Below are 27,749 nucleotides of genomic sequence, written 5' to 3' on the forward strand. Positions count from 1 at the left end.
GTTATTATTATTATTATTATTATTATGTAACAGAAGTCTTTAATGGCCTCATGTAGACACATCAGTATTGCCATCTTCATAGACTAGAGGGTGAGTCATTCTGTTGGTAATTAACATGTAAAAAGCTGAAATCCAGGAGATCAGGAAAACCACAGCAGCTGGTGTCTTCACCTGTCTCGTGTTGTCTTGACATGCAGACACTTTTACACTGTAAATTATTTGTAAAGCATCCAGTGTTTACAATGGGATCATTACATGGACTGTTAACTTGGATGTATTTTAGAGCACTTTTTGTAAAAATGAGTAAATAACTCTAGTAGCACAATAAATCGAGAAAGAATTGGAAGTTGTGTTTCTGTTCTATGTAACCGTGGTTCTATGTAGTGCGGGTCTACATAGAAGTGATCTATAATGGAATGATGACGTAGAAGCCCAAACAGGAAGTTTAAAGAGCACGCTTCATACTTTCGCCACACGACCACACGTCCCAGCTGCTGTCATCAATATTAGACAACATAAATGCCGGTGAGTTTATTAAATTCAAACTTATACAGTATATAGATACACATTTATATAAGCAGAAGCGTCGCTACCATATTAATGTCTATTTTCGATAACGTAATGTTGAAACGCAGCGTTTGATAGAGCAGCGAGAATGTTAGCATAGCATAGCCCTGATCGATCCGTTCCGCCAAATTGCATTCAGAAAGGTCGCAGTTTAAACGTTGTTTGCTTATCGGTTAGTGGACAGACCTTCTAGAGCATAAGTGTATGTTTTACAAATTGTTATCGCTCTCTAGTTATTTCGGCACACGTTTAATTCGCTAATTGTAATTGAATATCAATAAAATCTTACTTTTATTTTTGGCTCTGACGGCTGGAGAAGCCAGATGGACTTGTCGACCTGTAGGATAAGCTAGATATGGAAGCAGTACTAAAAGTTTGTATTATTTGTTATATGTGTGACATGGTGTGCCTATTGTTGGGCCGGGCCGAAGATTATATCATACAAATTCAGGTTTTAAGATTAAGGTCTTCACCTGTCTGTTAAGAGTGCACAGAAGCGACTCCGCATCAAAACAACTGATTTTTGACCGGAGTTTCGCGTGAGGGTTTTGTGTAAGAGATTGAGCCTTATCGCGGCTAAGCGAACCAAGAACAGTTGATAATGTATAACCCAGTGCTTATAGATGAGTGTCTGAATGAGTGTTGTCTCCTCTGTGTTGTTAACAGGACGACTGAGGCGCCATGATGGCAGCAGGCAGGCTGAGTTTCAGTAACATCACCGCCCTGGCCCCGATGGTCCGGGTGGGGACTTTGCCCATGAGGCTGCTGGCCCTGGACTACGGAGCTGATGTGGTTTACTGTGAGGTGAGGCTGGAGGCTTTGACAGGAAAATACATGAGAAATCAGTGTTAAAGTATTTTTAACTGTATGCTGTCTGTTTCAGGAGTTGATCGACATCAAAATGGCCCAGTGTCAGAGGGTGGTGAACGGTAAGAGTCTGTTCCTTCACAATCTCCTTCACAGCACAGCATCCAGACTGACTGACACAAGACAAACATAACAACACACTTTAACTATAAGTTATGTTTTTTTTTTTGTGTGTTTATCAGAGGTGCTGGAGACGGTGGATTTTGTCGCTCCAGATGATCGAGTGATGTTCAGGACCTGTGAGAGGGAGAAGGACAGAGTCGTCTTCCAGATGGTGAGACGGGAACCGTTTGGACCAGACAACATGAATGTTTTCTGCTCTCTTCACAGTCTGAGTTGAGAGTTTTCTCTCCTTTTTTTTTTTTTTTTTAGGGAACTGCTGACCCAGACAGAGCGCTGATCGTGGCCCGGCTTGTGTGAGTCCACAGCTCCATCTCTGACCCCTAACTCACCCCTCAAAACACAACTTGAACATATTGTCAGTGTGAACACACTACGCACAGTATTCACAACCTGCTAAGTATCTAGTATGACACTGAGACACAGCTTGTTTCATTTTCTGGGTGAACTTGTGGTTGTGTTAACATTTAAATTAGATAATGTTTAAAATGCTCAAAGTACTAACTCGTTTGTAAAATCAAATACAATGGAACTCTAAAAATACACATTTAAATAGAGAGGGAAATGGAAATATGATTAAAATACACTTTTAAAAAAAAAATGCTGAATAATCCGAAGTAGTCAACGGGCCATTTTGTATCCCACGATGCATTGCTGAGCCTGGCTGGTTAAAGACTAGTTAATCTGCTTGTCGTATAGGGAGAAGGATGTGGCTGCTATCGATGTGAATATGGGCTGTCCAAAAGAATACTCCACCAAGGTGAGTTTCCTTTCTGTAACCAACCTACTGCTCTGACCTTTGACCTCTCGCTGACCTCTGACCTCTTGCAGGGTGGGATGGGAGCTGCTCTTCTGTCAGACCCTGACAAGATTGAGGCGGTGAGTACCGAGTGGAAGCTTGCCTTGCTGTCCTTGAACCTGTGTGAGGAAAAGGGCGGTGTGTTAAAACACAGTAACCTGAAAATCAACCACCAGCACTCTGTTTGTATTTCAAATACCATACATTACATGTGGACAAAAAGACAGCAGATTAACTGTAAAAATAACTTTTATCTGTAGATCCTCAAGAAGCTGGTCACGGGAGTTTCCATACCAGTCACGTGTAAAATCCGAATCCTGCCTTCGGTAAGTTGTGAAAAATTCATCATTATTAGTTAATGTTTGTTTTCTATTTCCATTCTTGCTTATGGTTACATTTATCTGATTCTAATATCTAATTCTATAATTTGATTCAGAGTTCATTTCATTTCTTTTATCAGACAATATTTTTATTTACTGTATTTTCCAAATGTTTGTAATCATGTCATATCAGCTGTTTAAACTGTGTTACTGTTCCCAGTAACATCTGCTGTAATTGGTTTCATGTTCTTCACTGGTTTCAGTTGGAGGAGACGGTCAGTCTGGTTCAGAGGATTGAGAAGACCGGTGTCGCTGCTGTGGCCGTTCACGGCAGGTAAACAGTTTACACCTCACATCATTTAACAGGACCACAGACACACCAGCACTGTGGAGACAATGTGAAATATTATTTTTACTTAGATATCTTACATGTTGTCAATATTTTTTAATATCAGTTTCATATCTTTGTACGACTTTTGGAATAAATGCTGCTTTTTGTACAAATGGCAGCTACATCTTGTTTCTGATTGGCCTGAGGGCTGCCTGCTTCATTCATATGGTATGATGTGTTTATTTGCAACATTTCCATGTTTCTCTGCTGATTGATGTGTTGTTCAGGTTGAAGGAGGAGCGTCCCAGACACCCCGTCCACTGTGATTACATTCAGGCCATCGCTCAGGCTGTTTCCATCCCTGTCATCGCCAAGTAAGCGTCAACGCCTCCTGATCTTTTTGTTTTAACAGAAGAAAAATGCTTTAACATGGTTTCAGTTCATTAAAAAGAGCAAAGAAATCAACTTGCAGAGACTTAATTCTCAAAGTTATCTTACCTTCATCTGGTTTCAATATTCAGCAGAGAACTCACGGCTGTCTGCAACAAAGCAGCACACTGAGGAGCCATGTTCCTATAAAATTAAACCTAACAGACGTGTCTATCCGCCCTGGAAGAGGGATCCCTCCTGTGTTCTTGCAGAGGGTTTTCCCTTTTTTTTTTTTTCCCCTGAAGTTTTCTGTGGCACTTCCTCATCAAAGAATAGAGGGCGTCGTTTTTTGTACAGGTTGTTAAGCCCTCTGAGCCAAAATAGTGATTTTGTGTCACATAATTAAATTTGACTTGACAAGGCAGTTTGATAAAATAAACTGCTGCTCGCAACTGCTTAAACGTATATCAGCAACAAAGCTTTTATTTGAGATTACTAGATATGCTAGATTACTTAATGCAAGCTGGTTTCAGGTCAGCAAGTTGATTTTCATAGCACACTGAAATAAACAGAAACCAAAGTCTACCAGCAGGACAGAAAATCAGTCTAATAACAATTAGTCATTAAACCCGTCTCTCCTGCAGTGGAGGTTCTCTGGATCTGGTGAAGACAAATGCCGACATCGAGGAGTTCAGGAAGGCGACGGGTGCCTCGTCGGTCATGTTGGCCCGTGCTGCCATGTGGAACGCTTCAGTGTTCAGCAACCAGGGACCGCTTCCTTTGGAGAAGGTCATGGAGGAATACCTCAAATATGTGAGTGTCTGTATGATCACAGACCCATGGTTTTAATGTGCATTGAAAGTGTAGCAACGTCTTCAGTTAATTTATTAGAGGTTTTTTTTGTCATCATGCAGTGACAGATTCTTTTGCTGAAGTGTGTGGACCTTTGTTTTACATCTTCCACTCCTCTGAAAAACCAGTGGAGAAAGTTGTATGCAGGCTGACTCTGTTATTGGTTGTCTTGTGTTTCACAGGCGATCCGATACGACAACCATGCGTTCAACTCAAAGTACTGTCTGTGTCAGATGCTGAGAGACAAGGTGGAGTCTCCTCTGGGGAAGCAGGTGCAGGCGGCTCAGACCAACGCTGAGATCAGGTACAGGACTTATTTATAAACCAGAGGCGACACAGCTGACTGTCGGGTATCAGTGATGCAATGTGACGTGGTGTGAATGTGGTGTTGTGTTGCAGCGAGGCGTACGGGCTGCAGGAGTTGTACCAGAAGACCCAGGAACGGCTGCAGGCTAAGAGGGACGCCCTGCAGAGCAGCACCCAGCCGGACCGACTCGTAATGGACGGAGACGTCGCCACCATGGCTGTCAAGTTTGAGCGGTCAGTTATCATGCTCAGCATGCTCATTCAACATCATCATAATAATAATGATAATAATAATAATATCTTAATATATGTATGCTGTGAGATATTGCCTTATATAAAATAAGAGTTCCAAAATGTGATTTATGAACTAAACTGTTGGTATTTTAGTGTGACCTGTTTGTAATGTTTGTTGGGTATTTTGTGTTTGTGGTTTCAGGAGGGAGTATCCACCTCATATCACTCCAAAGATGTTCCTGCTGGAGTGGAGCCGCAAGGAGAAACTGGAGCAGCCGCTTTATGAGACTGTAAGAAAGAGTTACTAAAATCTGCACTGTGAACCTCTGCAGCTCTGAAACGGACACTGAATCATACGCTTAAAGTCCTGAATTTGATCCTGAGGGTGATGCTGGAGCTGATACTGGGATAAACTCCAGTCTGATTGTAGTTACTGTGATTGGTTTCAGGGGAACTGATTTGATAACTGCATTGGTTATTGATGGGAAGATCTTCACCCGAGCAGGAAATAAGTTAGCCCCGAAAATCAGAGGGAAAATGTTTCCCAGGTTATATGCATTTATGCTTCAAGGTTAACATTTATACCATATTGTGATGAGTGAGTGGGAATTATTATAGCGGTGGTCAGATTTAGAGCTCCTGATTGTTGGGACAAAATGTTGGTTAATCAGCTGCTTGAGCCTAAATCAGAGGGCAGCGTGGGTCTCTGTAAGGCCACTTTAGCAGCTGATTGTTGAGCCTTGATTGATAAGTTGTGTAACAGATTTGCAAGAATGGAGCATCATTGTGACAAAGACGTCAGATGTGATTTACAATCAACACACGCAGTTTGTTATGCGAATAGAAAGCAGTGCAGCTTCTTACCTGAATGCATATTTCAGTATAAATCCACATGTGCTTCATCAAGCCTGGAAAGAAAAAAACAGTAGCAGCAACATCTTCAGGGTCTGTTGAGATCTGCAGTCTGACAAACTGCCAACAGAGCAGCTGTAGTTTGTGCTGTAGTTTGTGCTGTAGCTGTGAACACTGTGTGAGTGTGTGTTGTGTTTTTTTTTTTTTTTCAGGTGCAGCGCTCGCAGGATCGAGCCTTCCAGTCCATCGTGACTGTAGCAGAGAACAAATACAGATCTTCACTGTGGTCAGTATACACACACACACGCAAGTCGTGTTTCCATCACTTCAGAGGACATTACATTGACTCACATTCATTTCCTGCAGACTTAGCCCAACCATAACCACTACTTACCTAATCTTAACCTAACCCTTAAACCAAGTCTTCGCCCTAAAAGTCAATGATTTACGTTATGGGGACTTGCATTTTGTCCCTAAGTCAAGTCCCCACAATGTGACTGTGTAAATAGATTTATGTCCCCACAACATGACTAATGCATGTCCGCACACGCACACACACACACACACACACACACACACACTTTATGCACTCTATAGCAACAGCATAGACCTGAGGGTTCTCATGTTAAATTATCTTGTCATTTTCAGGGAGAAGTCGAAGAAATTTGCAGAACAAGCGGCCGCCATCGTCTGTCTGCGAGTTCTGGGAATACCGGAGGGTCGTATCGGCGAGGAAGACTCCGGCCTGGTCTGTAAGAGGAAGAGGGAGGGGAAGATGAACGGCACCACAGAGGACGAGAATAGCAACAAACGACATGTAGCAGATATCCAACAAGAAATGGACAACTCAAAGACCGCTGCAGTGGCCAACGGTGACTATTGCAAACCAGACACTCCTCCAGAGCAACCGTAGAGTTAATGAAGAGTCAAAACCTTCTCTTTTAGTTTAAACGGGAGGATCAGGAACTTCTCTAATTACTGATGGACGTTTGTATGAACTGGATGAACAAATCTGATGCTGATGTGCGTTTTTTTATAAGCAGCCTTTATTGGTGATTTTTGTTTTTCTGGACGTACATTTATGATAATCCTAAGAATTAACTCCAAATTTAGATTTCTCAATCTAAAGCTGCTGCTTGCTGCTCTCAAACACAAGCAGCAGCTTTATTGCTCAAGTTTTTTTTCATCGCATCAGTCAGAACCGATCTGCCGGTCTTCCACTGGGTCAGATGGGAGAGAGTCTTCATTATTATTATTATTATTATTATTATTATGACATATTTTTATGTTTAAAATCCACGTTTTAACCTGGTAACTGAAGAGGTTCAGATGTGGATATGCAGCCAGCAGGGGACAGTGCTGAACCTTCATATTAAGCTTTCATTGTTTAAGATATTTCAGAAAAACACTTCATTTTAACCTTGGTGCCTTTACAGAACTTTTTTTTTAATCATGATTTTGGATGAGCCTTAAACTCATCATTTATCTCCTGATCGCATCGCTTACTCTGTTGAAGTCGCCTGATGTTGGATTAAATAAGTTTAACTGTTATTTGTCGTCATCACCATTCACTACAGTAGATATATGGTGCTGTATGTTTCTGTTTTTACTTGTATCAACCTCTGGTTTTCACCTGAAAAACCTTCCAAATCCTCCAGAAACAGTTGGTTTCATTTTCATGTTAAAAAAAAGTGTGTTCTTTTATTATTATTTTTAATTATTTTCTACCTGTTAAATGGAAAGACCAAAACTAGTAATACATCTATCCTTCTAACAAATACTGATAGTGTAGCTGCAGCCTGATGGAGCTAATGTCTCAACACAAACTATAGAAAACAAATGAAAGAGCCAAACTGTTGGATTCAGGTGACATGTTTCATTATGATGAACGAGGTCCGTGTGCACATTGCTAAAACACTGAGCTTGCCCTTTAATTTGAATGCAGCCTTTGGTCTTGTGATTAAAAAGTCTTTAAGTCCTGAATTGAACCTGAGAGATGTAGACACCCAGCTACTGACGTCATCACCGGGCTGGCTAATGGTGCCTTCCAGGGCCCTGGGAGACATGACAATAGCGAACCATTTGAGCCCGCCAAGGATCCAACAGAGCTGTAGTGCAACAATATGTGGCACCACACTTCAAGTGCAACTTTCTAAACCCTCAAAAGGATTCAAAATAAAAGACACAGACCAGTTTGTAAGTTAGTGAATCTTTTTGTTCTGCAGTCTGTTAACACATTTGTATAACATTTCAGTGCAAAATAGACATGACAGAACAAGAAAACCTGTCTATTGACAATATATCAGATAAATGTATTTAATCCCACACAGGAAATGAGTGTCACAACAGCAAAAGGAAGTGCACAAACAGATGCACAGATTAGAATCTAGAATATTATGTCCATTATGAACCTACTACATATGTACTGCGCCTTGAGTGTGCCACTAGAATGATTACAGACTAAAAAAATTACAAAACAGTAATTCACTTTCCTTATTCTATCATTTAAATGATGAATAAATAATTTAATTTTAAAGTAGAAAAGCAAAATTAGCTTTATAAAGGCTTTTAAATTTTTAACTTTTAACTTTTTATAATTTCATTTACCTGTCTACTTATCACATACTGTCCCACACATCTCCTGCTTTATACATTTACATTTTCTGATCACTGTACTAGAAAGCTCTCATTAATTTATAATAATTAATTTATATAACTTAAATTTAAATTCAAGTATGTTATTGCATCATTTAAAGGCAAATTTAAGTATTTGATTATTAGTTTTTTTTATCTATTAATTTACAAACTGATTATAATAAAATACTGTAAAAATGTACAGTGGCACACTCCAGGTGCCATACTTAAAAATTGAGGTACTATGTACCCAAGACACCACACATTGAAATGTATAGCAAAAAGGAAAAAATCTATTAGTTCCATTATCTGTATTACAAAAACTTACTAACTTTCTAATAATTAAATGACACTTTTTGGAGAAGAATTGAGAAATTAAGGATATTTCAGGAAAGCTCAATCTTAAAGTATTTTAAAATTTAAGTTTGACAGAGTATATTATAAAATCCAAATACCTAAACGGCTGGATCTGAACTCTGGGCTGCTGATTAATAATTTATAATTAACAAACTACAATAGTTATTTAACACTGTATTTCAGGGCCGTATTCATAATTTCATAACATCGCTGTAATACGTAACGTAGAGTTTACGAGGAGCCCTGAACGCAGCATGAGGATCAACCTGGAGGAGAGTAAAACTCGCTGCAACCGAACAGAAACACCGAACACAACAAGTTCACACAATAATGGGACTTTTACGGTTTTGCTACAGAGTACGGAGGCGTATTTATTGATCGAGTTGATGTCAGTTAACAACTTTTAGTCGCGGAATTAGTCGACGTGTTGTTGGCGCTCCAGTTGAAACGGAGTTCTGCTTTCAGTCGGATGGAAGTGAGTGAGACAGGTCAGTTTTAAAGACAGACAGGTCGGTTTAACGGCTGCCTCTGAGGACATTTAGTGTCTCCCCAGTTCAATGTCCACATTAAACTTCGCTGAGGAGCTGGACTTCAGACTGATCTTTGAGGACGACGGCAGACAGACAGCAGGTACGTGTCATTTTGGCGACGTTAGTTAGCAATTTGTCAACTGCATTAAGCTAACAAGAACTAGCGGGAATCACACCGGAGGTTGAGCACTGTGGTTTTCAAAACAAAACTCCCTTATTACGCTCAATAAAAATAAGCGTTTAATCGAATATACAATAATTCAGCCTACGTAATCTACTGTTTAAGTGATGAAGTTAATAGATATGAGAGAAATATATCAGATGCTTATATATACATTGAGACGATTTGCTTTGATATAGAACAGTAACAGAGATATTGGGGGTGAAGTTTTATTTGAATCCATCAATTTGTATATTTCAAGAATGGGATTATTCTCTTTTCACCAATTGTATGTAAGAGATTTATACACAAACACTGAAAATCGCCTCTTACACTGGTACACAGGTATAAAGAAATACATTATTATTTGTAAAAAAAAAAAAAAAAAAAAGAACAGCTATTGAAAATAACAAATGAACTCAATTTAAAATCATCATGCATGAAAACGTGGACTTTAAATATAAATTTGTCCATCAGTAATAATGTGGCCAGAATCTAAAGGCCCTGGTCGTATTGTTAAAGTTATTGGTGAAGGGAAAAAGATGGATGCCCTTGATAGAGATGAACAGTATTCAAAAACGTATATATGACGTATGTTTATGTCCATTTATATTTCACGGACTTCATGCAAGTTGATCAGACAAGAAGATATTAAGGTTGAGCTTGTTTGTTTTATATGTTGGTAAATATGTGTCATTGTTTTGTTTTGCTTTGTTGTAAGGATTGTGGGTCTTTGTTTTGTTGATGCGGGAAGTATATGATGTAGCTTTCATATATTGGGAAATCATGAAACACTATCTTTATATAATGTAGAGTTAAAGTTTATAGGATACAGTAAATCAAATGTCTTAGAATAGAAACATAGAGGAATTAGCAACTATCACAGCAGTCAGTCATGGTGATCTACAAATATAAGTATGAAGAAAATACTGTGTCTGTGTAAAAGTCTATATTTTAATGGTTAAATCCAGACTGCTTATGGGTGATATTTTATGACATTTTTCACCACCTGCAAAGGTTAAATGAGGTAAATGGCATCAGTCTGATGTAGCTTGTATAAACCATTTTTATTTTGTCTGGATATCAGGTTTATTTTTGTCTATTTCAGTGTCTGTGTGTCTAATAATAACTGGTGACTATACAATAATGGTTAGTGAGTTTCTTTAATCGACAACTTGATAAATCAACTAATTGTGGATATAAGTTCTGTTAAAGAGATCACTCACTTTTTGTTACACTCAAGTTGGTCCCTCCAAACTTGCATTGTTAGGCGTCCAGGATTTTACTTTGAAAATTGTAACCGGAAGTTATGTTGTCTTATTTTAGATGATGTGACAGATCCAGCTGTCTGCTGTTAAATTTAGGTGAATTTTTAAATGTGGATCAGGACGTGAAGTGACTAAATCAGCCTGTTGTTGAAAGCTGCAGAGTCTTTATTGTATTGATTAGTATTACTGATTAGTCAGATGTAGTTTAAATGTATTGGTCAGTAGTGATATGAAGTCCTGTGAAAGAAAGAAAAATAATAATGAATTCCTCCTTGAATAATTGGAATAGGGCTGAAAGTAATTATTAGTTTCATTATCAGTCAATTTGCAGATTATGTTTTCTATTAATTGACTCATTGTTTGGTCTGTAAATTTCACATTTGAGAAACAGTAAATGATTTATTGATAACTTAGTCTGATGGTCAACAGAAAAGTATGCAGTTATTTCGATAATCGGTTAATCATTTGTTAAGCAACAAGACTTAGACTCTACAGCCATGCTAGCAGCTCTGTGAGGCTGCACACGATGCTTTGAGCTATATACGAACACTAGCATGCTAACATGATGATGCTAAGCAGGTGTAATGTTTACCATGATCACCATCTTAGTTTAGCTTGTTAGCATGCTGCCACTAGCTAATTAGCAGTAAACACAAAGTACAGCAGAGGCTGATGGGAATGTAATTTGTTCTGCAGGTATTTGGTCATAAACCAAAGTATTGGACACATTAAAATGTTGACCTGATGATGGCGCTAGATGAAAAGTCAGAGGATCACCAAAGTTATTACTGCTCATCCTGAGGGGAACATGAATGTCTGGACCACATTTTATGGCAATCAATGTAACAGTTGTTTGAGATATTTCAATACAGATCAAAATGGCGGAAAGATCGCTTGACAGGAGCCATGATGCTAAAAATTCACTGGTTCCAACTTCTCAGTTGCGAGGATGTGCTGCTCTTCTTTGTCTTATATGAGATGAAACTGAACATCTTTGTGTTTTTGACTGTTGGTCGAACAAAGCAAGACATTTGAAGATGTCACTGTGGGCTTTGGGAAATTGCGTACGTCATTAGTCCCTATTTTCGGATATTCAAGGGACATGAAATCAGTGATTGATTGAGTCTAAATCTCATTGAATTGACTTAATCGTTATCATCACTAAAAAGTCAGTTTGGAGCATCCCGGAAATGAAAATAAAAGCGTTGTTGTTTTCAGTTTCTGGTGGCTGATTGCCTCATAACAGTATTTTACCCTCCTAGGTTAAACGGCTGAGTTAACTGTCATTGTGGTAATGAAGTACCTCACTGTATGTGTAAACTTCAGTTTAGTTCAGCACATGATGGCCTTTTTTTTCTATATTTTCTGACATTTTAGTTATTTTCTTTGATTAGTAAGGCAAATAATGTTGTTGCCCTGAATTAATAACTAGTGTATTTCATTGGTATTTTTGTACCAGTTTTGTCAAACTGAAAAAGAGGTAAAGTGAATATCTTGGCTGTTCAGTGACGTTCAAATTCCTCCCAAACTAAATGACATCAACCAGAAAATGAAAAAGGTGGACCGCTGCAGCTGAAGAAATACTGAGGAAGTCTGTAGGTGATGATATGCAGATTGTGAAATAAAAGAAAAACAATCAGTTGATCTTCTTCTAACACTGGACAGAGGAGATCAATAGATATATCGATGTGTGGAGGCTGGTTGTGTTTCAGACAGCATGCTGCCCAGCCTGTCTGCCGGCTGGTTTTACTTCCTGGTTTCTAACCGCTCTGTGGCACACAGCTGGCGCGGGCATCGCTCCCCCCCTTTCTACCCTGGAGGGAGACAACTGTTGCATCACATCTCATGTATCTCTATCCAGCACATTGAGGGTTATTTGCAACTAAGCAGCGAGTGGAGCTGTTGAAGCAGATCACAGTTGTTGCTTTGACGCCTTTTTTGCATGTAGCATGCAAGGTGTGTGTGAGAGCGAGAAAGAGGGGTATTAATAGTAGGGTTGTGGTGATCAATGTGTGCGCGGCTGTGTGAATGAACTCTACTGTTGTAGACAATTAGTCCAGTGCATGAACTATTTGCTGCTGCTCTAGTGTCCCTGTACTGTAAATGCACTGTAAGTACATAGACAAAATAATAAATAATAACTACACGTCACCACAGTCACAAAACACAAACAGCAGGCAGGGAGCAGAGAGTGTAGTATGACAATGGTGTATATGTATATAAATAGACTGTGACAAGTTCAACCAAAGAGTGAGTTTTGTTTTAGAGGCTGAAAGAAGTAAAATGATCTAGTAAATCACCAGGAAAAATAATACTATAAAGAGTCTAGACCTGCTCTATATGAAAAGTGCCCCGAGATAACCTCTGTTATAATCTGGCGCTAAATATATACAATTGAATTGAATTGAAAGATCAAAAAATAATTTGTGAGGAATAAATATAGTTTTTTCTGCTTTCCTGTCTTCGTCATAGCACGACCCCTCAGGTGAGGGTCCCAACCCCCAGATTGGGAACCACTATAGTAAAGCATAAACATGGCATGAACAGGTGGAGTTTAGATAGATGGCACATAGTCTCCATCAGTACAGTATATACATGCAGACAAAATACGTACTAATACGTAGTGGAATTCAGCACCGCTATGGCAGTTTCCATCTAAGCGTCCTGTGTCCTGTAACTGCAACCAGATGGGACTAGAGTGAAAAGTGGATTGGGGGGTTGTCCAGGGTCATGTGCTATGGTGACCGCCATGCACAGAATAACGGCTGCAGCTAACATCATCATCAGTTAATCCATGGCTACTCCATCGGCCATAGCACACTCTAGTTGGTTATACAGACAGAGATGGAGCTGCTATTAACCTTACCATTTTTTGAAAATTATTTGATAAATGTTTTGTATATGAAATGTCAAATAACTGTGAAAAAATGCTCATCGCTATTCCACAAAACCCAAAGTGACATTTTCCCCAAACAACCCCAAAACCCAAAGATATTCAGTTTACAATGATATAAAGAAGAGACAAGCTTCAACTCCTCTCAGAAGTGGGAACTTAATCTGCTATCAAAATAGTTCTGTCAGTCGACGTGTTGATTAATCTACTGATTGTTGCGGCACTAGATAGAGGAAGTATTCACAGTACTGTAGCCGCTGTGAAGTGAAAAGAATGATGCTTTTCTGTTGTGTTGATGCGTGCTGACGTTGGGGTATAGGACAGTGGTGTATCCTGATGAGTTGTGGTGCATAGAGACACTGCTGGTGTGTGGGCTTATGTTGAAAACAATGGATGTGGGTGTTTTGAAGAGCGTCATTCACTGCTGCTGTGCGTTGCCCTTTAGTCTGTTATTGAGAAATGTTTGTCCACATTTCCCAGTCTCAAGTCCAAACCCAAAGATGTTCAGATTACAATGATACAAGCTGAAAATCCTCACATTTGATAAGCAGTAACTAGTAAATATTTGCCATTTTTGCTTGAATTACCAAAATTGTTGTGGATGAATTTTCCTCAACTAATTACTTAGTCGATAAAATGTCAAACAATAATTACTTTTGTCACAATCTCAAGTTTCCAGAGCAAAATGAATTTCCTCTGCTGGTGATAGATGAATAACTGTAAGGTGCAGTACTGAGACTGCTGCTACATGGCAATAAAAAAAACAAGCGTGTTTGCAATGCAAATGATCACACGTCTGATTTACATGTTGGTTCATCTCTTACACCTCACAGGTCCAGACCTCGATGTGAGGACACCCCCTACCTCCACACAGGCTCTGGCCGAGCAGCCCGTCATCCAGGAGCTGCAGAGTCACTCTTCATGTTTCCCCACCACAGACGACTACCAGCATGTGGGCTACCAATCCCAGGGGCCCCAGTACGGGGCCCAGGGTAACCCCAGAGCCTTTGACTGCCCCAGTATCCAGATCACCTCCATCGCTCCTAACAATCATGTGGAGCCAGGCAGTAGCCAGGAAGTTTTGGCAGTCGGTGGAGCAGAGGGGGGTTATCCTGAGGCATCCTGGTCCAGAGGCCAGCTCTACCTGCCCCTGGATGCCTGCTACCGGGATGCGGTGCTCTGTCCGAGCCCCTGCAGCAGCCTGTCCTCCAGGAGCTGGATGTCTGACCTCTCCTCCTGCGAGTCCTTTTCCCACATCTACGACGACGTGGAGGGGGAGCTGCGAGATGCCGCCCGCCTCGCCCTGGGGTCCCCCCACGGGTCGCCCCTGGGGTCCCCAGGCTGTGGGGGCGGGGCCTTCGGGGTAGAGCTGTGGCAGCAGAAGTACCAGCATCCTCTGGCCTTCAGCCCGGCGCTGTCGCCTCATCAGTCGCCCCGTCAGTCGCCCCGTCAATCGCCCTGCCACTCCCCTCGCAACAGTGTCACTGAGGAGAACTGGCTGAACCGCCGGCCCACCTCCAGGTACACGTCATCATGGTAGTGTCAGGTCGTGTCATTGAGACAAAGATCTATTTTCAAGAGGGACCTGAGAAAAAGAAAGTAGTCAGACAACCACACAATCAACCAAGGACATCATTTATGATTTTCTGTGTCCTCTGACTGTCCAGTTGCCAAAATCCAGATGAGATAAGAATGACGTAGATAAAAATGTTGAGCAATAATCCTAATGAACCCTTGCAACCAGCATACAAAAACAACACATACAAGGCCAGGCAGCCAATGAAGTGACAATTAACGGCATGGTGGTGCAGTGAGTTCGAACCCACCGGCCGACTGGGGCCTTTCCGTGTGGAGTTTGTATGTTCTCCCTGTGCCTGTGTGGGTTCTCTCTGGGTCCTGGTCCGAAGACATGCATAATTGGTGACTCTAAATTGCCTGTAGATGTGACTATGAGCGTGAATGGTTGTCTGGCAGGTATAGAAAATGGATGGATGGCTAAGATTGAAATGAGAGACGAGTGAAGTAGTTTGGCAGTTTTAACTGTAGAGCTTTATAGGTGAATTTAGCTTACAAAAAACAAAAAACATTACATATAAATATAGTATTGATATACATAGTTAACAAAAAGTCTTCCAAAAAGTAGGATAAATATGACAATCAGTGACAGCATGCTATGAAGAGTGAAATATGTGAGGAAGAACTTTTTCACGAGAGATCAAGCGAGAACAAGAAACATTTGACAACAGCACAACTAGCATACAACAACAAGCACACATAAGGTCAGACAACCACAACCACAACCGACAAAGAATTCATAAAAACAATTGTAAGAGTCACAAATAACATCATATAGTAAAACTTTAAAACAGGACATAATATATTGAATCATATCGTAATCAAGTGCAGACATAAAAGTTGACTGAACAATAGTTTCTGGTTTAGAAGACAGGGAGCCTAGTTTGCCTTTTTCAACATTGACACTGGTAAAATCCTGCTAATCTTGACGGGACTTCTTTCTCAGGCCGTCATCCAGACCGACCTCCCCCTGTGGGAAGAGACGCCACTCCAGTGCCGACCCCCACGCCCGTTCACCCTCCCCTCACCACTCCCCCAGCCCCACGCCGGGCGCCTCTCCACGGGGCAGCGTGACGGACGACACCTGGGTGGGAAGTCCTGCCGGCACCCTGGGACCGCTCCTGATGTCCAGCTACCAGGAGCTGGACGTCCCCTCTAAGACCAGGAGGACATCAGGGAGCCAGCTGGGCCTCTTGGCTGGTCAGGGAGACCCCGGGCTGGAGCCCTTCCTGGATTCCCCTGGGGAGGAGGGACGTGAACAGGATGGCCTGGCTGAGCTCTTCCTTCAAGTGCCCTCCCACTTCAGCTGGAACAAACCCAAACCTGGAAACCCTCCTGTGTTCAGGTTGGCTTTATTTCACTAAGTTATTATTACTTTTAAATATGCTAGTTTTCTCAAAATTAGGCATCTTTTGCTTGTTAGTGTCCTCTAACTGTAGTGAAAAGAAAATATTTTGGGAACGCTTGAACTCCCTTCAGAGATCCACCACTTTAAGGAATAGAGTAAATAGATTGGTGTCATACAGTATTTGATCATTATGTGTCTGTTGTCTCTACCTCCAGGACCTCATCGCCCCCTCCTCTAGACTGGCCTCTGCCCAACCAGTTTGACCAGTGTGAGCTTAAGCTGGAGGTCCAGCCCAGATCCTACCACAGGGCGCATTATGAGACGGAGGGCAGCAGGGGGTCCATTAAGGCAGCTACTGTAGGACATCCTGTTGTCAAGGTAAGTCCTCACTTCTAACTGAGCAACACAGTCAGTTTGACTTCACCCTGATTTCTAGATTATAATTTATTTGGGGAAACAAATGACTTGTGGGGCAAACACAAAATGTGAGACATTATGTCAAAAAATGTTCTGATGGAGGTGGAATCATGTTACTAGTTCATGGTAGCAGGACCATTGCCAAATTACAAGATATTGAGTATTTGCACAAAATATATGCATTCCTATAACTAAGCCTTAAAATATTTGTTTTATGTCTCCTGTCAAAACTTCAGTGGAACCCATAATACTGTCAATGTATGTGGTATTATCAGATAGTGCTGAAATGATCAACAGAAAATTAACTGACAACAATTTTGATAATTAATAAATCGTTCAAATTATTTATAAACCATTCTCTGGTTTCAGCTTCTAAAATGTGAAGATTTTCTACTTTTCTCTGTTTTACTTGAAACTGAATGCCATTTTTGGGTTTAGACTGTTGGTCGGACATTTTATAGATTTAACAATGCATTGATGAATTGAACGAATTGTCATAGCCCTATTATCAGAATGCAGACGTCTTACAGGTTAGATTTCCTCAAACTCCTAAGAGTACACAGTGATGATACACCAGGGATGTGTCAAAGAGTAACTGAGGTTGTGTTTTGCTGATGTTGTGGGTGAACAGCCTCATGGATCTTCTGGATCAGAGAACAGAGGCAGGCTGAGGCAAGTAAAGCTCCATCAAGGCCTCGTATGTAACGGACACCAGCAGGGCTATTCTGGGTGTCACGTTCTCAGGCTGCTGCCGAAGCCAGATGAGCTTTCTGCTGCAAGATGTGTAAAAACTCACAGTGCTGCTGGGTCGGGAAACAGAAAATCAATCAAAAACAATCTTCACCCTGCAGCCATCAATAAAGGTTGAAGTTGACAGATGATAGTACTACTGCCTGTGAAGACAGCAGAACTCTCAAGAGGATCAAACCTGACGTCTGAGTGACGAAAACTAAATATAATATGCTAAAGGAATACATTTTTTACACATATTTAGATTCATTAGTTTGTGTCTTTTATTATTTATTCATTTATGTTTAATCAATTTGTTTCTATATTTTCATAACATATTGTTATTTATTTAGATCAGGGAGCTTTTTATACAGCACATGCAAATAAATGTTAGTGTTTCTGGAAGTAAATATATCTTTCTGTAGCAATGATGCAGGGACAAGGTCATCAAAATTAGACGGGTGGCATAGTAGTGACGGTTTATCTTATAGTTATTGCCCCATCATCAAGCAAGTCATTGGCAAAACCAAAAATTGACAGTGGTATCTAAAATATCATGGTTAAATAAAAGTTGCACTTTGTAATATAATATAGCACCTACATTAGGCTAACCAGCAAAGATGATTTAAAGGAACAGTTTGATATATTGGGAAATATGCTTACTTGCTTTCTTACTGAGAGTAAGATGAGAAGGTTGATACGGATCACATGTCTGTGTCTTAAGTACGGAACTGATGTCAGGATGTTATTAGCTTTGCTTAGCATAAAGACTGGAAATCGCCAGCCTGGATCTGTCTAAAATTCAAAATATATAGACTAACACCTCTAAAGCTCACGGATTAATACATTATTCATATATTATTACTCAATTGTTGAATCCATTCAAAGACAATTAGATCTAATACTTAGATCTAGCACGTAACTCCCCGTAAAACCACAAATTATTGTTTTTAGATGTTTGTTTTATGTTCTGCTTCCAGTTTTAATGTTACATATACAGACGTGTGATTGATATAAATCTTCTCATCTCACTCAGCGATTCAATTCAATTCAATACAATTTCCCAAAATGTTGGACATTTTGAAATACATTGGAATTACATTCACCAATCAGGCCAGTCAGTGTATGAAAACACCAGAATATGTTGCCAAACATGCATCCACTTCCAAGTTTAGTCAAAATTGGACTGTTTCTGTCTGAGATTTCACACTTTCGTTTCACGTTTGACATTTTAATGTTTTTACATGGGGACAGAGATACTTCATCCCTCAAGTCTGAGTGACATGACTGTTGAGAACGGATGTGTATCATTGAATTTGTGTCTTCAGTTAATCGGATACAACGAGCAGCCGGTCGGCCTTCTGTTGTTCATCGGCACTGCGGACGACCGCTACCTTCGGCCTCATTCCTTCTACCAGGTCCACCGGGTGACGGGGAAGATGGTTACCACCAACTGCCAGGAGAAAATTATGAGTTGCACAAAAGTCCTGGAGATCCCTCTGCTTCCAGAAAACAACATGTCCGCCAGGTAAGAAAGGGAGCAGCATCAGACTTGGATTTAGTATTAGAGTCAAAATCAGGATTACCCTGATATCTGGACCCATGTTGTCCTCTCTGTGAGCTGATCCTGTCAATGTTGTCCAACTCAAATGTAATGGTTGTAGTAGTAACAGCAGCAGTATTGGTCGAAGTAGTAGCAACAGAAGTAAAAAATTCAGCCTGGCTTTAGCTCTGAAACTGTTAAGAGTCACTAGTTACATTCTCAAAGGAAATGTTAAAATGCCAGTGCCGGCCAGTGTTCTTTTTTACTGTTTCTTGACGTCAGCACTGAACCTCCATTAACATGCCTGATCGAGAGACTATGATGGTGGACCGGCAACTGCCCTTGATTTGGGTATAAATGCTATCACCGAGTCATGATATCGTTTTTCAATTATATGCTGATGACACGCCACTCTATTTATCCCTAAAAAATATACTAAAATCATATTCAGATTTAAGATATTATTATTGTAAGTATTTGGTCACTGGCATTAGTAGTAACTGTAGGCTAGCAGTATCAGTAGCAGCAGTAGTGGTTGTAATCTGAATGAGGTTGTTATGGTAGTAGCAGTAGCAACGCCAGTAGTAGTATCAATAGTGGTAGTCGTAGTGTTGCTGTTAATGTTTCTTAGCGCGTCACCAACTGTTGATCAGAGGAACTGTCTACAAGGGACATTATATAGCCCCACTTTTTACACATGCTTATTTTTTTAAAATGCCACTTTCATTTACCAAAATATCGGGCGGTCTAACAGGCAGGCTAAAGTTGCAACAAATGAGATGTTTCCAGCCAGTCAGACTGCTTACCTTCCCCAGTTGTATCTTGTTTCCAGTGGTGGAATGTAACTAAGCACATTTACAAGTGCTGTACTTACTTACAATTTTGAGGTATTTGTACTTTATACAAATATTTTCATTTTATGCTACTTTACACTTCCACTCCACTACAATTCACAGGCAAATATTATACTTTTTAAAGTAGTGGATAATGCATTATGATAAACAGCATGTCTTTTGTTTTTTTTTCCATAGCATTGATTGTGCCGGCATCTTGAAGCTGCGTAACGCCGACATCGAGCTGAAGAAAGGAGAGACGGATATCGGGCGGAAGAACACGAGGGTACGAGTTGTGTTCAGGGTCGCCATTCCTCAGCCGGACGGCCAGATGCTGTGGTTGCAGACAACATCTATTCCTGTGGAGTGTTGTGAGTCACCTGTAATATTAATACATCATATTTACATATGATTTTGTGATTCAGGGTGACTTCTGGTCAGGTCAGTTGTACATTACATACAACAGAGGATGTATTTGTTTCTTTATTTGAAACCAGATTATAGTCAAACAAACAGGAGGAAGTTCAGGGGATGTGAAGTATTTCTTCATGTTCAGCACAACACAGATCATAATCAGTGAGGTTTTTTTCCTTTCTGGTGAGTGAATATTTCCTCTGTCTCTAAGGAAGTATGCTGTGTAACATGGAGAAGCCACTGATATATTTAGATACCAAAACAAAAACTGTGTTGTGTTTCAGCCCAGCGCTCGGGCCAGGAGCTTCCCCAGGTGGAGAGCTTCAGTCCAGCCAGCAGCTCTGTGGACGGAGGAGAGGAGCTGCTCATCAGCGGATCCAACATCTCCGCACAGTCCAGGGTTGTTTTCATGGAGAAAGGGCCTGGTAAGATCAATTTACATTTACATCAGATTTTGTTCATGTTCAACGTCTACTGCCTGAATGACAAGTTTGAACTGACATGTTTTATCCCGTCAGATGGAAGATCACTGTGGGAAATGGACGCCAGAGTTGTGTCAGAAAAAAGCAGTGGAGTAAGTAGAAACATATTAGAAAACACCACAAAAATATATTTTACATTTGAAAATACCAAGATATATAAGATTAATATGCTAAAAAATAAGGATTTTACAGTGACAAATTTGGTATGTGGGAGCAGGAGTAATAGATACAGCACAAGATATATCGGAATAATAGAACAAAATATAAAAGATATATTTTAAAAATCAGGACATGTACAGTATACATTTTAACATACGTTATGAGAAACAATGGTTCCCAGTCCTCTGGTACTGGACTGGGAGTAAATAATGTGATTCGGCAAAAAAGCTAAAAGCAATTATAGAACTTAATTTGCTTGTCAGCCCAACAACAGGATACTGATTTTGTACTAAAGTAGATAATGAATACGCCAGGTTATCAGTCTGTCATCATCCACTTAGTTACTCAGTCTGTGTGTGCTGTGTTCCTGCTGCTGCTAACGTGTACAAAACAAAAGACACTTTCTTCAGAAGAGGTAGTGGAGATAAAAGGCCCAGTTGCCCAAAGTGTGTGTTTATGGCATCCAGATGTTGGATATAATAAGAGCCGAAACTTTATTCCGGTGTTTATTAACGTACAGTATTGGTCAGCAATTACTAACTTCTCCTTTGAAAACATATTTTATATTATTAAAACTGTGTTTTACTAAATTGTCATTCATCAGTTTACACAGGAGGAGTTATAGATGTTCACAAATACTTTAATAAACACTTCTTTCTGCTTACAGCTAAATGATGTGTGTGTTATAAACCATTTATTAAATGTGTATAACCTGCTCATAAATACAAAATAGGGACTTAAAGTGTTTCCAAAAAAGAAGTTTAAACCAGTAGAGCCCTTTACAAAAAAGCAGTGTCTGGTTGTGGTCTTCTGCATTTCAGATGTCATGAGTTGTTACCTGTTCCACCAAACTAAACTTCTCACTTGGTTTTTATTTAAATATCTAGCGGTAAAACTTCCCATTATTTCACAGAAAGCAAAATTCCAAAAACTGAAAACAGATTTGTGTGTCAGAACTTAGTTTTTTCTTCTTTCCTCTCCCATTAACCATCTCACAACCCCTCCGATTTATCTGGTGACCCTTTGGAGGGACCCAATCCATAGGTTCGGAACCACTAAACTAAACTAGCTGTTTAAGTGTATATAAAGCAGTTCAAACTAGCTCCACCTGGAGTAGCTAACAGTAAAATGCTGCTCTAACGTTGATGTATCAGTGTTAACAATCTGATAATGTCAGATAGAATCAGAAATCAGTAAACAGGGCCACTTTTCTGCATAATGACAACATACTTTTGAGTATATTTTGTTGATAATGTGTAAGTAAAGGATTTTACTACGTCTTTCACCACTGTCAAAGGGATGATAACGTTGCTCTGTGTCTGCTGGATGTGTGAATAGGCAACTGTTGCTAACACGTCCGCCCCAACAACAAGGTGACATCTGGGTTGAGTCTTTGTCATCTTATTGTCGAGTTCTTTTGCCTTCAAGTGGTCAGAAATGGATTATTCCTGCTTTAATTCAGCTGTGTTTACTGTACACTGTATATCATGTGATGTTCTGTTCTGCAACGAGCAGAGGGAATTGTGAAAGCTCACAATTCCAGAGGATTAATTCAATGCAAATGCATTCTGGATCAAATGTCCACCCACCGACCCACTAAGGGTTGATCTCACAGAAATTAACTCTAGTTTTTTGGGCGTTTAAACGTTACCTATAATGGCGGTGAGGATTCCCCTGAGAGGAAGTACAAAGAGGAAGTTAACGAGAGCTTGTTGAAACCACAAAGAGTCTGAGTGTGTCTGTCTGAGGGAGACAATGCAGAGTCCCCGTGACTGAATATAGTACATTAGTATTAGATTTTATAACTTGGATGTGAGTGTGAGTGTGATTCTTCATCATACATCATCAACACAAAGACTATATTTTGAAGTTTTCTTTATGTCTCTGTGTTTCTGTCTTTCAGTCCAGCATTGTGGCGGAGGTTCCTCCTTACAATAAGAAAACAACGGATCCAGTTCAAGTCCAGTTCTACGTGTCAAACGGGAAGAAAAGAAGAAGTCTAACACAGAGCTTCACCTACCTGCCCAGAGTCAGATGTCACCTCCCTGCTGCTGTTGGAGTCAAACAGGAGCGCTGGGAGGTGGACCACATCTCCCACAATCTACCTGGTTTCTGTCCAGCCTCCTGCCAGCTGCCCTCCCATGACCGAGTGCTCGGCCCAGACGTGGTTTATTATGATGCCTGTGACATCCCAGTGCATCGTGGTCTTCCTTCCCAGAAAGCACCTTGTCTTCATCATCCCCCATCCTCCTCTGTCCCCCTTCAGACCCCCTTAATGTTCCCTCACATCTCCTCCTCCATGCCCTCTCAGATTTCCTCAGTCCCCCATCAGACCTTGATTCCTCTTCAAACCTCCATCTTGCCTCCTCAGACCTTCATCATCCCCCCTCAGACCTCTTCAATCTCTCCTCAAATCTCCACGATGCCTCCCCAGGCCTCTTCGGTGCCCCTTCAGACTTTCACCACCCCCCTTCCCACCTCCTCTGGTGGACCTCAGAGGGAACACTCTTCATCTCTGAGTTCCAGAAGAGCCTTTGTGACCCCTGCTGACCCCCAGAAGGACTCTGTGCTCTCCAGCCCAGGAGAGGCACTGAGCATCAAGCAGGAGCCGGAAGACCAGCCAAATCTGGGATCCTTGGGCCTCCAGGAGATCACCCTGGATGATGGTAAGAAGCTGAGTGTATTTATTAATTATCATGCAGGACAGTAGCTGTAGTCACCTTTGGATTCACAGAAGTTAAAAGAGATTTAAAGATTCTCAACAACAGGGAAAAAACCCCTCAAAAACGTAGGTGCCCCCATGTTCACAGAAAGGGGAATTGATCCCCCGAAACTCAAGGCACTCTCCTTCTTTATGGCTGAAAAAAGCTTTTAATGTGGTTACAGGATTAAAACGAGACCTGTACAGTTCATATCGGACCTGTATTTGATAGTGATGCAGACCAGTCAGTCCATACATGTTAGTCTTGTTATCAGTCATGTGTGTCACTTTTTTCTGCCACAACAAAACACTGTGGGTCGATTTTCTGCAGATCCTGGTATAGATATATAGGTGGGTATAGCTTCTACCACTAAACAAACTGGGCGATTGTGTGGAGCCATTCTGCCTTTTACCTTTTCAGCATAACTGTTACAGAGCTATTTAATTGATTGCACATAAGAAATAACAATAATGACAAACCTAAAAAAAATTTTTTTATGGGAGTCTCAAAGCAGTGACGGTCACACTGTAAAAAAAAAAAAAAAAAAAGAAATCACAAAAACTGAGACTTGTTAGTGTAGTTTTATGGGATTTTTTTTTTTTTTTACAATTGAGCATTTCTCAATAATCAATGTCTTAGACTTGTGATCTGGTGTTGGGATTGAGATCTGAACACTGTGTGTTCTCTGTGTGTTTCTGCTGTGCAGCCGAGTGGCTGTTGCCCTCATGAGGTGTGTGTATGTGTCTGTCTGTCTGCACTTGCTCTGTGATGTTGGTTATTTATATGTCGGGGCACTGTGTGTGTGTTTGTGTGTGAATACTGTGTTTCTCTCTGATCCCGGTTAATAATAGCTGCGTCTGCTTGTTGCTGGTCTGAATGATGCAGATGGGGGTTAAATTTGTTGCTGCGCCTCAGTTGGCGGGCAGCAGCTGTTGTCAGGCCTCTGACCCTCCCGCCTGGCCGCTGCCCCCTCGCCTTTGAGCTTGACTTTGACCTGGTCTGATGCTGCTGGAGACACATCAGCCTCATTACACACCGAGGCTGCTCAGAGTTATGGCATTAAAACACCTGTAAAACCACGCTAGTGGCTCTGTGAGGCTGTACTTAGACACAGCGGTGCTTTGAGCTAATGCTAACATCAGCATGCTAACATCCTCACATTGACAATGCTAACATCCTGATGTTTAACAAGTATCATGTTAAATTGCTAATTAGCACCAAACCCAAAGTACACAGAGGAATGTCATTAGTTCTGCAGGTATTTGGTCATAAACTAAAGTATTGGACACATTCAAATGTTGTCCTGATGATGGCGCTAGATAAAAAGAAAGTTATTACAGTTTGTCCTTAGGGGAACATGAATGTCTGAACCACCTTTCACGGCAATCCATCCAACAGCTGTCGAGACATTTCACTCAAAACCATAAATGTCAACCTCATGGTGGCGCTAGAGGGAAAGTCAGGGAATCACTAAAGTCAGTAGAATTAATCCTCTGGAGAACATGAATGTCTGCACAAACTTTTATGTCAGTCCATCTAATAGTTGTATTTCAGTTTGGAACAAAGCAGTAGACAGACCAACATCCAAAAAACTAAAACAACTTTTAAATTTCAGTTTCAGCAAAGACCTGCAAAACACCAAATCAGTGCTCACAGGCCACTGTTACTATTATCGCTAATGCTACAAACGTTTCTTCAACTACTACTGTTGTTACTACTAATATTACTATGGCTGTTAGAAGGTCCTGGAAAGGGAAGGGGAGTGCGATGTTGGAGAGAGTTGGTGAGGCAGGAGGGTGGCAGCTCGTGGAGAGTTTTTTAAGTGATGAGAATGTGTATGTATATTTTGAGACTGCCAGTCTGGATATATGCATGCAGATGAAGTTGTGTTTAACGGGCAGCATGTTGTTGATGAGTGTTGTTGTGTTGGTTTGCTTCATGAGCTTCAGGTTTCACTGCAGAGCTACGAATAGACTGAATGGAGCCATTTGCTGCCATGCAAATAGACTCGGCAGAGCAGCTTCACTGCTGCGACTGATAATAACAAACACAATCATTTCTCACCTTCGCTGAGAACCCAGCCGGCACAGCACGCGTCATAAACGGAAGTTCTGGTTTATGATGTTGAATCAGTTCATAGTAATTCATGGATTGGTTAGTAATCAGCAGATGCCAGTGTTTCTCTTTTACAATCACAATCGTATGTCGTGAATGAATGATAGTTTTGGAGAACACACATAAAGCTACAAGTCACAGTTTGTGCCCAGCTGCCCCCTCCAGCTCCCTCCTGTGGCCGAACGTGGAGCTGCAATACAGAATCTAGATTTCCCTGCGTTTCTTTACAGTGTGTTGTTTCATTTCATTTCTGCTTCTTCGATATTTTGTTTGGTGTTTTTACGACATGGGAGGTGTGCCGATGAACAGAAATTTCAACACCGGCAGAGACATGTGATGATGCAATGTAAACATATAATTATGGATTTAAACACTTCAGTGAAAGATTAATTGCATCAATTAATAATTCATTCTTTTAAATGTTTAAATACTACTATTACTACTACCTATGGCTGTTACCATATTAATACTGCTTCTAACCCTGTTGGGAAGCAGTTTGTCGGGTGGCTTAATGCTTTCATTAAATTACTGTAGAAACAGCATTCAGGCCGTTTTGACACTGATAAGTAAAAGTGACCCAATCTTATCAAACACATGGCTCCACAGTTACTTTACTATGTAGAAAGTAAAAGTAAAGTGATATCAGCTACTGAATGTATTTTTGGGGTTAATGGGGGCTGGGGCCAATCCCAGCATGCATTTGGCAAGAAGCAGGAACGTGGACAGGTTGCTGTTAAAATCACCTAGCAACCACCCCAAACACCTTATAAACTGCTCACTGATGCCTTTACTTACTGTATATCAACCCCAGCACCCTTGATCTTGGAAAAAAAAATCTCAAATCAAGGTCCACTTACTAGCCTTTCTGGAGCTTTCAACCACATCTTATGGGTTGAGTTCTGAGGAAGGCTGTGAGATGGCATGGAAAGCTGCAGAACAAGCAAATAAGTGGAATTTTGGTTAAGATTTTTTTTCGAATCAAAACTCTTTCAAAATTGAAAGGCATAGCAAGTTGGTGAATTTTGCTTAGAAAGCACAATTTTCTTGAGAAAATTCAACCGTTTCTGAGTTTATATCATGTTTCCAACTTTAGTTCCCAGGTATCAACCATCATTTAGGATTTCTGAAAATCGCTGAGAAAATGTACACACTTAAAAAATTCTATACCACTAAATTGAAATGTTGTAATTATCATGTTATCCTGCTTCTGTTTTTGTTGCAGTGAACGAAATAATCGACAGAGACATCGGCAGTCTGAGCAGCAGTGCCCAGCCCAACCAGTTTGACCAGTACGACTGGGAGCACAAGTCCAGTGATGCTGCCTTACCGTTCTGTGGAGGCCCTCAGTAGTTACACTGCTTCCTTAGGAGACGACCGCAGTGCTTCTTCTACTGTTCGCTGTCTGGACAAAAACAAACTGATGGTCACGTTTGCACAAAGTGCACCAAACGGATCCTCAAGTGCCTGAACACCAATCAGCCGCCTCTGACGAGTCTGTGCCGGCTCGTCTCTTCAGGGTATCAGATTACTGTTTCCTCATCTGTCTCAGGAATTTTTTCACTGACAAACCAAAGAGTTTTTAGCTTTTCATGACAGAATTGGAAGAACTGTAGAATCCAACGAAAGGGCTGTAATTCAACTGTGCTTTATTGTCACACAATCATAACAATCAGTGACGTCGTCACAGAGGCTAAAGTCGCACAAAAAAGAGAAAATCCAGTCATTATTTATTGGCCAATTAATTAAGAAATCTATTTTTGATACTCTGGATCTGGTCCAGTAAAAACTAAAGTCCTTCAGCTGATCATTTACATTTTTATAGCTTGGTTTTACGCTCTGTGCGGTTTACATTTCCTTCGCTGAATTACATTAATGCTGTTCAACCTGAACTGTTTTGGTGTGAAGCTTAAGACACTGAATTATAGAAATGTATCGTAAGGTTGAAGTAAAAAGAAAGGAAACTATTGGATGTT

At 40.7% G+C, this 27,749-nt stretch overlaps 2 protein-coding genes across 2 annotated transcripts; both read left to right on the forward strand.

The window, feature by feature from the left end:
• The first annotated feature begins 465 nt into the window (after positions 1 to 465).
• dus2 (dihydrouridine synthase 2) lies at positions 466 to 6,713 on the forward strand. Its single transcript, XM_070907696.1, has 16 exons — positions 466 to 525; positions 1,234 to 1,371; positions 1,451 to 1,496; positions 1,617 to 1,708; positions 1,807 to 1,850; positions 2,254 to 2,314; positions 2,386 to 2,433; positions 2,614 to 2,679; positions 2,937 to 3,007; positions 3,292 to 3,378; positions 4,018 to 4,186; positions 4,408 to 4,529; positions 4,625 to 4,765; positions 4,968 to 5,055; positions 5,830 to 5,903; positions 6,266 to 6,713. The coding sequence occupies exons 2-16, from the start codon at positions 1,249 to 1,251 to the stop codon at positions 6,528 to 6,530; spliced, it is 1,497 nt and encodes a 498-aa protein (XP_070763797.1). The 5' UTR covers positions 466 to 525; positions 1,234 to 1,248; the 3' UTR covers positions 6,531 to 6,713.
• A 2,319-nt stretch (positions 6,714 to 9,032) lies between these two features.
• On the forward strand, positions 9,033 to 27,740 carry nfatc3b (nuclear factor of activated T cells 3b). The gene is made up of 11 exons (XM_070906855.1): positions 9,033 to 9,238; positions 14,293 to 14,980; positions 15,981 to 16,379; positions 16,598 to 16,760; positions 18,857 to 19,056; positions 20,103 to 20,275; positions 20,603 to 20,743; positions 20,837 to 20,892; positions 22,863 to 23,067; positions 23,122 to 23,625; positions 26,999 to 27,740. The coding sequence occupies exons 1-11, from the start codon at positions 9,166 to 9,168 to the stop codon at positions 27,124 to 27,126; spliced, it is 2,730 nt and encodes a 909-aa protein (XP_070762956.1). The 5' UTR covers positions 9,033 to 9,165; the 3' UTR covers positions 27,127 to 27,740.
• Positions 27,741 to 27,749: the final 9 nt, after the last annotated feature.

Source organism: Enoplosus armatus, chromosome 6 (assembly GCF_043641665.1).
Source record: "Enoplosus armatus isolate fEnoArm2 chromosome 6, fEnoArm2.hap1, whole genome shotgun sequence".
Lineage (NCBI taxonomy): Eukaryota > Metazoa > Chordata > Actinopteri > Centrarchiformes > Enoplosidae > Enoplosus > Enoplosus armatus.

Coding starts and splice junctions, on each gene's coding strand:
- nfatc3b (XM_070906855.1), top strand. CDS start 9,166: ATGTCCACATTAAACTTCGCTGAGGAGCTGGACTTCAGACTGATCTTT. Junction 9,239..14,292: donor CGACGGCAGACAGACAGCAG/GTACGTGTCATT, acceptor TACACCTCACAG/GTCCAGACCTCGATGTGAGG. Junction 23,068..23,121: donor CATCTCCCACAATCTACCTG/GTTTCTGTCCAG, acceptor TGCTCGGCCCAG/ACGTGGTTTATTATGATGCC.
- dus2 (XM_070907696.1), top strand. CDS start 1,249: ATGATGGCAGCAGGCAGGCTGAGTTTCAGTAACATCACCGCCCTGGCC. Junction 3,008..3,291: donor GCTGTGGCCGTTCACGGCAG/GTAAACAGTTTA, acceptor TGTGTTGTTCAG/GTTGAAGGAGGAGCGTCCCA. Junction 4,766..4,967: donor ATGGCTGTCAAGTTTGAGCG/GTCAGTTATCAT, acceptor TTGTGGTTTCAG/GAGGGAGTATCCACCTCATA.